The sequence below is a fragment of the Chaetura pelagica genome, unplaced genomic scaffold, assembly GCF_000747805.2.
Source record: "Chaetura pelagica isolate M959 unplaced genomic scaffold, ChaPel_1.0 scaffold343, whole genome shotgun sequence".
NCBI classification, from domain to species: Eukaryota; Metazoa; Chordata; class Aves; order Apodiformes; family Apodidae; genus Chaetura; species Chaetura pelagica.
The window spans coordinates 188,276-200,919 of NW_009952873.1; the positions used below are offsets into that span (position 1 = coordinate 188,276).

General features: G+C 38.4%; 1 protein-coding gene across 1 annotated transcript in view; it reads right to left on the reverse strand.

Annotated features, from left to right (window-relative positions):
- The window catches only part of BICD1 (bicaudal D homolog 1 (Drosophila)), a 99,281-nt gene that overhangs the window by 11,299 nt on the left and 75,338 nt on the right, over positions 1–12,644 (reverse strand). Inside the window, exons 7-8 of the mRNA XM_009995213.1 lie at positions 8,637–8,954; positions 7,509–7,699 (exon numbers count right to left, since the gene is read on the reverse strand). Coding sequence (XP_009993515.1) covers positions 7,509–7,699; positions 8,637–8,954 — 509 coding nt within the window. The remainder of the gene's footprint in view (positions 1–7,508; positions 7,700–8,636; positions 8,955–12,644) is intronic.

Sequence of the window (12,644 nt, forward strand, 5' to 3'; positions counted from 1 at the left end):
CCTCTTTCCTCATTTTGCATTACTTGATTTCTGCTTTCTTTTTAGACCTGAATCACCCCCAACCTGGAAAGCTAGGTGCTCATCAATGCATACGCCCTAGAGGTAAAGTGGCTGATAGCTCAAAATATAGTGATAAAGCTATACCTCAGCCTTGCCCTTTGCTGTAGCTTATATTAGGAATAATTTTTTAAAAAGAAATAACACCTAGCCATTAATAAAATTAGTGAAATGTATTTCTCTCCAATTACAGACTAAGAACATTAAGAAGTTTCTTGTCAGCTCTGTAGGCTTTTTCACATTGTCTGTATCATTATATGTTTATGCTATTTCTCAAATGGTTTCTGTGAATAGTTTAAATAATTCCTCATTAAATCTATGGAGAAGCTAAATAGCGGGTTAGTAAAATAGCAGAAATGGAAAGGGTAGAAGCTGAAAATACATATTCAGTTCCTTTCTTTTATACACAGTTCATAAAAAGCACATTTTAAAAAGTCTGATGATTCATGAAATAGTAATTCACTAAAAGACACACACATTTTAAACATTTCAAAAGAGAAAGGTCTTAAAAATACAGAAATCACCACACTTGTGCCTTGGTTACCCATCTTTCATGGAAACATTTTAGATGGCCACAAATGTGTCCAAATCAAAAATACTCTCACTATTTTACAGATAAAAAAGGACTTGATCCAAAACATGAAGTCAGTGGAAAGGTAACTTTAGTAGGCTTTGGAAGAAACAACACAAGGTAGAACTATAAGCTTTTATAGCCCTAAAAAAATACAGGAAGGGAGATACTTACAATTAGGGATACTAGTCTTGATTAAGAAATTGCTGGTTAGCTTATTCCATACCTCACAACATCCCAACGAGCTGCTCTACTAGAAAGCTAAAATATCAGCATGTCTAATTTAAAGAGACTCATTTCAGTTTTGCCTATTCTATGAGAAGCACAATATTGAATATTCCTGTATATTTGATGGCAAAATCAGTAAGTCATGAAACCACATAAAAATCTCTCAAAAAAGAAGATAAAGATGGATGGCTTTTGTTGCCAACATTGTAAAAATATTTCAATAGCTGTTTTTGTTAATTGATAAGACTGGATTCCAAAGCCCAAAATTTTCATAGAAAGCAACATATATCTGGTAACATGCCTTGAAGACACAATATGTCACCTGCATACCTATTTAGTTAGAAACAATCAGTAGCCTAAGATTTTACTAGAAAGCTTCAACAAATGGTACTAATATTAACCATTCCATCCAGCAATGATGTCATAACTTAGATACAGAGAGAAAAATGTCAATAACTTTTAAATGAAAATATACAACAGTAAGGCATGATTCCATTGCAGTCTTGGTTGTTGTTGGGGTTTTTTAGTGTTGTAACAAACAGATTGTGTCTTCTATTAAAAACATGTTTTATTTTGGAACTGCTTTCTTTACACATGGAAAAAGACAAACAGAAATTAAATTAAGCTTGTAGAACTGCAGTGAATTCATGCCATAATAGCTAAATTATATTGAAGGGGCTAAAATATATAGATCAGCATGAAATGTATGGTTTTGGTCTCATCAGTGATAACTGGAAAGCTAAATGCAAGTGAGGAAAAGCAAAGAGCAAAAAGGTCCTATTCACAGTGGCACCGAGAGGTAAAAGTACAGTTAGCCAGCTGACTTCTTCATCAGTTACAGCCAACTAATGTCCTTGGCAAGGATCCTGTTCTTCACATTCAAAACGGCCCCCCACAAGGACAATGCTTGAAATGGCATAAAAATGTAATGCTCATTAAACTTAGTTAAATGAGCATATCAGATGCAGGACATGGCCCCAAGAGCAGGAAGATATATACATATATCTGTATATATGCACTAATACCGGTCATTAAACAATGAACACATATGTACACAAATATGCCATGTTTACAAAACGCACAGAAAAACAGAACAATGCAGAACAAAAAGTGAACACACATAACAAGTTAATAATGATTGAATTATCATTTTTTGTGAAGAGCATCATGCCCAGGTAAAAAAAAAATAACAAGACAAATAAACAAAAAACAAACCAAACCAAAAACCCTATACCTGATTTTAAATAACCTTGCTAAAAACACAGAAAATTCATTTTTCTTGGAAAGCAGAGACAGATTTGACCAATACTGCATGAGTCTTGCAATAGCTGGTAGCCTGATTACACCAGCTAGAGACATCTTTCAGGTACAGGATCACCATCAACACAAGTACATTTTTGATATTCATAACCAAGGACTCTGAAGAATCATCCATGGATCTCTAAATAGACAAAGGGCAATGTGCACTCAGACTGTAAATTTGAGTTGTCAGAATAAAGTTGTGGATTTTTTTAAAAAAATAATGATTCTGAAGAACTTTCATGCTCCAGTTGCTTTGGATGAAGCAAATAAAACTCACCTGACTGAATAATCAGAGCACAGTAGCCTGACTAGTTAAATATTACATGGCTGCATATCTTTGCTAGTTATTGCTCAGTTAACCACCTACTCTGCTTTTCAAGAATAAACTCTTTCACTTAACATACAGATAAAGCCATATTGGTCATGAACTTGAATTCAGAATAAAGCTTTAACCCAAGATCAGCATAGAAAGAAGTATCTAGATCCTCATCATTTTGATTTTCCTTTTCATTAATCTATAAAATTCCTTCACAAAGAATAAGTAAGAAATATTTTAAACTGTTCACTGGTTGTCCTGAGCTATCATAAAGATCTACAGAGCACTCTCCTAGCAAAATTCAGGTCTGAGCTGACAGTGTTCCTCAAAGGATTTTCTTCCATAATGACTTTAAAGAAGCTGTGCTTTCCTCCACGTTCGGATTTCTAACAGTCCTGCTGTTTCAAAATTGACAAGTGCATAAAAAAACAAAGTTAAGGCACTGAAGTAACATCTGTATCAGCAATGTTTAGAAATCTGTGAGGAGTTTCTGACATTGGCACTTAGCTAAAAAGCAAAGCTGAAAATATTTTTGGCAAAATATTCCTAAGCAAACAAAAAATGTGCTCAGCTAAAGACCTTGAACTTAAATCCTTTTCATCACACAATGAAAGAAGACACAGACCCTCTATCAAAATTGTATTTCCCCTACCTCTCCAATGCTTTAAGGGACACAGGGTCATCTCTGCAAAGAGCCTCCACTGTAGAGAGCCGTGTCAGCCTGAGCCTCCCTTGGTCATTTTTTCAACCCCTTCATCCAAAAGAGGAGAGTAAAGACAGCTTCATTTCCTACCAAGGCCTGCTACCTTCCTTTTGCTTTCCCATATTGTCACACTGCCTGAAAAACCTGAAGCAGCAAGAAGCAGGAGCCAGGAATCTTGCCCCATGTGATGAATTCCACTTCAAAATGATTTTAAGAAAAATCTATAAAAAGGAATACATGCTTCTCATTACATAGAGATTAACCTTTTACAGAATATCTCTGAAAAATCATATCCTAAACACTGCACTTTTAAAAAGATCAAAGTCTAGAAAGAAAACATTAAAATAGCAGTCTACTGCTATTCTCCATTTCTTGTGCCAAAAGAGGTTACTCAACACCTTACACAGCCTATCAAAAGGCCCTTAACTCCCTATAATACTTAATAACCACCCTACTGAGTAGCCTTTCTCCTTTTTGTGTTAAACTGTGTGTGCTACATCAAACAGATCAAGGCATGCCTGGGTTTCTATCCTGTTCTTCACAGGTGAAAACACATCCAATGTGAACGGCAATTAGCAAAGACAGCTCTTAAGTAATTCTCCTGGAGCCCCAGCTTAAAGACTTAACTGGAAGACTTTTTAGGTCCTCCATATTTGGGTATGGAAGTTTTTTTCATTATTGTTTTCCTTTTTAGCTTTAATAAATAGTTTCTAGTTAAAGATGCTATAATTTAGCACTTGGAGATACTATAACTATCTGTAAGAATCTCCCTCGGGATAGAATTTCTGTAAATAAATTACTTTTTTTTTTGTAAAATGCAAACAAATAAACAAAAGCTAATTATTTGTATCATACTGTTATTCATACTTTATTTGTCTGTAAGCACAAAGTTACCTAATTTTGCAGTTGTTTTTATTTTTGCAAGTTTTAGAAACACAGTTTTATGAAGTGGTCTTGTAATACTTAGGAACAATAAAATCTAAATCCTACAGGACAAAAACTTGAGACTGGAGTAAATCAGCAAATTTTTGATTAAATTTGTGGGGCCAGCCTGTGTTATGTCAATTAAACACCTGGCCTTGACTGGGCTTTGAATTTAAGAGAAATGTGTCACATGTTAAGGTTACTTTCCTTTTTCTATTTTAAAAAAATTAAAACACAAGACTGTTCATAATACTCTAGAAGGGAAAAGGTTGCTTATTATGATCTTATGATCTGATAAGGAAATATGACATAATTTACTAGTCAGTGTTTTCCTGTGTAAGATTTTAAATACTGAAATCTGCCCTGTGGTACCTACAAGCGGAAACAATATGGAAAAGAAGCATCTACCACCGAATTTTTTTGGGGGGGTACTTCAGCAAAGGAAACTCTCAGGGTATCATAGTTCCTTTTAACTTCCTCTGTAAGGGAAGTTTCCCTGTTGGAAAACTTTTTCTTCAGGTGCATCATCCACACAAGGAGCTTAACTGATGTAACTTTAAGCTGAAATTAAAGAACTTTCTATTCAACTTTCAGAATTTCTGTGCTAAAATAACTAACAAAGAGTCGTAACAGGGCACCTACAGCAGGCTTATTTCTGTCTTGTTCTTTCCTTGAAGAAGTCAAGAGAAACTTTTTCTTTTTATTTGGGACTGTAGGATATTAAGAGGCATCTAGTGATTTTATATTCAAGGAGTTTGAATGCAACTGCAAAGGAAAGGTCATTTCTAATACTGTGTAACACAACTGTCAAATCCAGCCTTAAGCCTTCTATATGCCCTGACTTCTTCATGTAGTTATGAAAACAGCCATGTGGGCTGGAATTGTGTTTGGGACATAGTGCCTGAATACAGATTCAAGAATAAAGACTTTATAGTGTAAAAATACATGTTAATAACAGAAGGAAAGAAGAAACACATAGCAAAGCTAAATGCATACTATGACCTAGGAGAAATGAAACGTGATACTTTGGAAATAGACCAAGTGGTATTTTTAGCCACTGCAGTTAGGAGCTATTATTTCAGTTAGAAAGCCCAGATAAAGTAATACTGCTGCAGCTTGATGTCAGAAAGACATGTATGCTAATTTAAAATTGGGGGCAGTCAAATGGGCACCAAGTAGGAAAGTACAATCTCTTTCTTCAGAGGTCTTTTTTCCACTAGTGAGTTCTCATGCCAGGGTCTTCCCCAGAAGAAGGCAGCCAAAAGCAGTCTCAGCTTTTCCCCTACTAGGGAGCCAGCAACACTCAAAGCTGGGCCAGAGCATGGTGAAGGCAGCCACTTCTGCCAAGCACCAAGTCCAGAAGAAGGCGGAAGAGAAAGGCACAGCTTGCCTGCTGCATGGGGACAATGGGGCAGGGGACCCTGCCTGGTTTCTACCTCTCCTGCTTCAGTTGTTTCAGCTCTAGGTCTCCTCAAATATATCCACGGCTACAGACTTCCAGTTCCCAGAACACTGGGAGCTAATAAAAAGGATAGGGAAGTCAACACACTATATGGGTGAAATATTCACATGAAGGAAATGGTTCACAAATTTAAAAGAAAAAACCCCAAAGCCTGAGTGCATTTAATTTAGGCTTCAGCCTCAAGCCTCAAGCCAAGCTCTACTCTGCTCCAAAGTGTTTGAGCTTGAATGTTGCTCCTTCGCAACCTCTCTGAAGAAGAAGCAGGTGTGGGTTGCTACATTTCTTGCTGGCCTGCTTGACTGCACAGGTTTGAGAAAAGAAACAATTTCTGCTAAAAAGGCTTTTTAAAATCCCCTATAAAACCATCAGAATAACATCCTTCACTGTTCCTTACTTTCAGGAAACAGAAAATTAGACAGATGGCAACAAAATTCTACTTGGTGTATCAATCCTTTGATCTGTTAACAACAGTAGGAAATTATTACAGAAAATGGTAGGAACAATGCTGGAAAATTCCCTACCTAATCTCCAACCTACCATGGACCCTGATAATGCTGAGATCTGAGTGTTCAGAAAAATCTCTGGCACTCTTGTAAATTGTACAATTACAATTAGAAGAGTCTTATAAATTTTATTTTAGGAGACTGCCATTTTTGGGCCTCGATTCTTTTATTTCCAAACTGGGGAGTTTGGTTTATGCACAAAATACAAAATCCAGTTCTTTATAAAAATTTAATTGTCCATCAAAAAAAAAAAATCTTCCTTATTCTGTTGCAGATTGAAGAGCAAAGAATACAATATACACTGATATTATTTATGAAACATATTCCTGTCTGGGGCAGAAAATGAGCAGATGGTCTTCCACTGCCAACTGAATACAAAGGAATTGCTGAAAGATGAGTATCATCCATTTTACATGTTTTAAAGTCTTTGCTTCTTTCCCCTTCCCCATGTTTTTCTCCCCAGGAACCGGTTCTTTGATTTATTTACTGCAACACTCCTTAGGAAAATGTCTTGTTCAGACTCTCTGCAGTTTTACACTTGTCCTCTTGAGTGAGTGTCACTTGCATGGCACTACTCAAAGGCAGCTGTGATATTGCTGGCACTGCGTGAGAGAGTTAACATACTATAGGGTATTGCTCAGCTTTCCGGGATAAACTTGAGCAGCAACCACTTTACGGGGTTTAGCTTTTGTATTTTCTACTGATGCTTTTTGTGAGGAATGGATTTCAAAACAATGAACGAAAAAATGTACCACCAGGCAAGAAGATGCACACTTAAAGGCTAAAAATTCTGCTCAGGCACAGAAGAAAAGTGATGATTAGCTTGTCTGTCAGGAGAAGAAAGATGTCACAACCTTTGAAATGGCATTCCAGTTTGCGTTTCCTTTCTACGCCTTGCTTGAAGCAGATACTACATTTTGGCAGGAATTAAGAGCAAAAGCTTTTTGCAAAGATAAACTTCATGATTCAATTGCTATAAACTAAACCTTCTGTGAGTTTAATATTACCCTTTAGAAAAACCTGACTGAGTGCTCCAGGGTGAGCAGAAGACAGGTGCTGCGTAGGCTCCTGCACACTGCCAGTCCCTCCCTCGCTGGTCCTCAAACGTCTGACTCTTCTGTCCCTTTGGGTTTGTGTCTTCCGTGGGAACTACCAGCACAACCACCAGACAAAGCACCACCCAGGCAGAGGGGTGAAGCCTCCGTGGATGCCAGCGGGACTACAGCCACCTATACCACAGCCGGACTTTCCCCACTGCATCTGGAACCAGTTTGGGCTGCTGCCAGCAGAATGTCATCTTGTGCCACAGGTGACACAGGAGGAGACATTTTGCTTTTGAGGTCTCAAGAAGATGCCCAAATTAGATTGCATCTGCAGTGCTGGAAGGGTCCCTGCTCTACTAAACACTCAGCACCACATGCACCCAAGGAAAAAATGTTTACCTGGTATGGCCACGGTTAACCTTTTTTCCTTGCTGAGACGGTGCCCATGGATGAATTCACTCATGGAAGGGGGGCCCCTCAGAAGATATGATTCTGTGGAGGCGGGATGAGGGGGGGCTCTTAATAATTTCTGGAGGTAGGTCCCTGAAGTCCTGGGATGGCTCTGATCACAAAGGGAAGGTGAGAATATTCTTGCAGGAGATCCAAGAAAAATACATATGGAAACAAAAGAGTTTTACTTTAATTACCTTTCAAAGCCTCATGAATGACAACATCATGTTAATGTGCTTAACAGGTAAAAAACAACTAGCGTTGCCACCCCACATTATTTCCACAGCAGGGCACCTTGCCTGCATTGGAAATCCTGGTACATAACAGGGGAGGAGGAGATGAGGTTGAGTTATATCTCAGCATCCTGGAGTTGACAAGTACAAGGCTCCTTGAATGTTCTCTTGTTTTTGCATTGTGACTAGAGCATACAAGAAAAGTGAATGATTATCTAGGACTTCTCTAACAGAGAGCTTTGGCAGGGCAGTCATAAGACAAGAGCTCACTCCTTGAACAGCGAAATATTTGCCTTAGGTTATGAACAGCAGCCATCCCCCTTCAAAAGGTTTCTTGCTCCCATGTAGTGAAATTGATCTGAGTGAACACATCCATAATCTTTTTGCACTGATGAAGAACAAGTGAGCGCCAGAGCTTAACAAAGAGATGCAATTTCTTTTGTGTTAAGCACTGTCATGCTCACAGAGGACAATGTTTTTTTCAGATGCCTGTTATAGAAAACCTTAAGGAAAACTTAAGGACAACTTATTAAAGAAAATACATTCACACTAATATTAAAGACATACAAGATGCACTGAGACACTGACAGAATATAGTTCAAAACACTGCATTAAGGAGAAGGAAATAACATAGTGAGTAGGTGGATCAGAACCGTATGTTGCCAGGCTTTGAATTTCATATTCATATCCTCCCCCCCCTCCTTCTCCCCAGTCAAAGTATGGGGGAAAAAATGGAAAAAAAAAAGAAAAAAAAAAGAAAGAAGAAGAATGTTAACAATTCAGTGAACGACTTTAATGAAAGTCTGGCCACTGCACTGTACTGTAAAGATCACTGCATGCATACCTTTTCCTCTGAGTGCCACTGCTGACCAGTAAGTTTGGTTGCTGTGGGCCCTGACTATGCAGGAGGAAAGTGTCTATGCTTGGCACGGTGGCTGATGCCTCCTCACTTACTTTAGGGCTGCCGATCTTGCTCTTTCCAAGCTTGCCTTTGCTGCGTCGGGACTGCTCATGGTCAAACTCTAAATCCTCCAGTCGCTGGGTAAGGGCAAGTTTTTGCTGGATAGCCATGCGCAACAGAGAGTTCAGGGTCTTCTTCTCATCCTCCGCAGCTGCGAGCTGCCTCTGCATCTCATCCAGCTGCGTGACGTACTCATCGCACCTGGGAAAACAAACAAGGCAGAAATCTGGGGAATGAGTCCAACAACCAGCCCTGCTGGTGACCACAATTCCAGGGACAGATTCACACCCAAGCTTTTGCTGAACCTAATCCTGAAAGCAGATAACCTAAATTCCTCCATTCCCACTTAGAATAAATTTAGACTTGGATCTGAATACTAACACTTCCCATTCAGCACGAGAACCTGTGTCTAGAATATCCAAGTAGTCTATGTCAACATGATATGCTTGTAACGCAAATAACTAGCAACTGGAGGGAAAGTTTGTGATTATCTCTAGAATAAAAACAAAAATAACAATCTTGGGGGCTGGTTCAGCTAGCAACTCACCAGAGGTAAGAATGTCTATTAATTAGATAATACTGTTTTTCATAGACAGTAGTATCTACTTAAGCAAAATATAAGAAAACAAATATTTTAAAAAGACTACAAGTACTTTGAACACTTGACATAACAGATTTTGTGAAACCAGAAGCCCTCAGTGGATTGCCATTGTTAACTGATTAAAGAGGGACTATTCAGGAATACCAATACATGGATGTTACTTCACATTTACTGTTGAGTCTCTGGCAGGTGTGCCTAAGTATCCATTGCTATGCTCACCTACTCCTTTTTAACCCTCAGCCTCTTTTATCTACACAAAACCCAGTATCTTTCTCGTATGCTTTAAATCTTTTGAGATAGACTTTTAAATAAAACCACCTTTCTCCTTATTTTGTTGGCATTTAAGACTGAATTTAGTTCTGCTTTAAACAATGGTTCCTAAAGTTAACAGGAAGAGCAAGGCATTTCAGGATGGTCTTAATCACTTTTTGAAGTGAAATAGCTTCGGTTTGTTAACAATAGACCATCTAATCAGTAAGAACTAGGAGTGCTAAATGTATACCAGTAGTGAAATTATTCACAGATAGAGCAGTACTGTCTGACCATTGGACATCTGTGGCAACATCCAAGAATTTTTCACATTAAATGATGCAGCATTTGTAAAATCTCCTCCTCGTGTGATCTGTATAAATCTAAATAGTTTTGCTGTGCAATTACAATAGTGGAATGAACGAGGACGTAACTTTATCAGAATTACTCTCAGAAGACAAGCATAGAAAATAACGTTAGTTTTCCTTCTGAAAATATGTGACAGAATAAACTTTTGAATTATTGCAAAGTGAGGGATGAAACTAATGTCTCTGGAACATTAATCTTCTCCTTGGGAAACAGAAATAAAGTATATTCAAAAAATTCCAGATATTTTCATGCAAACACATATACGTTGCACTCTTCTTTGAATGATTCAGGCACTGGAACCAAAATTACTAAGTCAGCCATAGTTTCAGCTACAGTTTCAGTATAAACTTTCTTCTACAAGGCCTTGATAAGCATGACTCTTTCTATTCAAGCCTTGAGATAGAAGAGATATTTCTGAAACATAAGTTGGCTTAAAGCCAACTTGCACACCTATTTCTGCTCCAAGCCATGAGATATCTATTGATGCTTTAGCCAGTTATTTTGACAGACATTACAATGAAATCCATATTCTGGAAGTTAAATTAAATTCATTTGAAATAGGAATTACTATAATGTCTGTGTTACCAGAATTTCAGAGACTTATTCTTGTAACCAGATGGATCCTGTATCCATCTCTCTTATTCTTTCCTGCTCCTCTTTGATAACAAGACTTTCCCCCCCCCCCAATATATTTTCTGTTGAAATTTTCAAAAAGTAACACCTGCAGCAACACCTGTAGCACAGTGCCACCAGAGGAATGAACTGCCCTGCTTTAGTATGGCAACAAGCCAATTTTGGTTTTGGAAAAAGAGTAGTTTTCCTCAGGCCTTAGGATATGCTCTTGATATTTAGGCATCTGCTTTTTAAAACAGCATAATGGAGCAGTTAAGAATCATAAGCTCCATGAAGGTGGGTATTACTAAAGCAGACTTAGACAAACCTGCTTGTGGTTACCTGCTGTTACACTGTTACGCTGCTAGCTGGCCTCATAGACTTGAGACAAAAACCACCTTGCTAATACAATATTTTCCAACTGTTCTCATTAATTATATGCCCTTTCTAGATGCCTCCCCATAACAGCAACCCCACATTCTTGGCAGTTCATTGTAGTCTTTGGTTGGTTCCACTCATCTGACCTCCATCATGACTCAAAGTTTCCTATTATTTTTCACAAACATGTGGTCCATTGTCTCTGTGTTTTGTTGCTCAAGCATATGTTTTTGGTTTTTTTTCGGAAACAGTGTTCAGAAAGGTTAAACCTAAATCAGTCAAGCAGAGGCCATAATTAACTTCAGAAACTGCTGAGTTAACAGTCTCAGATCTCCTTGAAGTCAGCAGCAGTGAAGGTTATTCCATGTGTTGGGGGGCAGATGCTGCCTGTAGCCACTGCATTTCTCTTCACTCAAATACTCCCTGCTATGTGTAAGCATGGGATAAAAAGGAGTGTTTCCAATTTAAAACTAAAAAGCATTACACATCCTTATTGCATTTTGCCCACATGTTTTATAAACACTTGTGAAGTCTCACAGCATACTGAGGAAGAAAAAGGCTAAGAGCTCCTAAGAGAGACCATTTCTGGCATGGTACCACTGTGGACCAAACAGGGCTCCAGGATGCACTAAGTCTTTCAAAAGTACTCAAAATTAGTGAATAACAAAAGTTACATTATGTCCTCCTGAGTCTGAGCACTTTCCCAGTTTGTCCCTTGCCCCAGAATGGGTGTAAGCTGCAAGTGCTTATTAAATAAACAGCACTGTAATCTTACTGTCTTCTGTTCTACTTATCACCAGAGCAAAAGTCAAGATTTCACCTATTTCTCATTTCTCTTGTCTCAGAAAGGAAGCAGACAGACACTTAAATCCACTTATTTTGTATGAACTTATCCAAGAAACTTATATAGGAGTTTAAGGGATTTCTAGTTCCATCTGTCTCTGTTATCTAGGAATGCAAATCATGTTACACTTATGTGTAATAAATCATAGCAGAGCTTGAGCTAAAGCCTAGGGACACTGACAGTGACAGATCTGTGTTCTAGCCATATAAGCATATTTTTTTTCTGTTCATAAATGTTTCCTTATCTAGCATACCTCCAGGATCTCTCTGAACTTCCTATTCCACCTCTTCAGCACACATTTAAAAAATACTAATCATAAGAAAATGTATAGATGGATGGAGAATTAAAATCATTACATGCAGTGTCAAGACTGTGGCAATATCATGGCTAATATTTCTTGCTCTCTTGAGTATCTCTGTTTAGGCTGGGAAAGCAAGCATGTGTAGGGGCTCAGTAAAATTACCCTCCTGAATCCCTTTAGGATCCTGCTTTACAAGTAGTCCCTCCTCTCCTTCATCACTAGACTTCTCCCAGGGAAACCCCTACTCTAAATAGGAAAACATATTTTAAATATTTTATTTTTCATTTGCCCTCTGGATAAGCACTGGCTGCCCATCTCACTGCTTCACATTCCCACAGATCCCCCCAGGGTCAGTGCCTCAAGGTTGCAGTGAGGGGAAACAACAGGAGGGGCAGGAAAGGGTCAGTCACACTATTTTTTTCTAGTCTAGGATGACGAAAAGAAGCCTGGGAGAAAATAAGCAAGCTAAAGACAAGAGAGCAGGGGCAGCACACGGCCTTGGCATCAAAGAGGAAATTCAACTCCGCTCTGCCAATG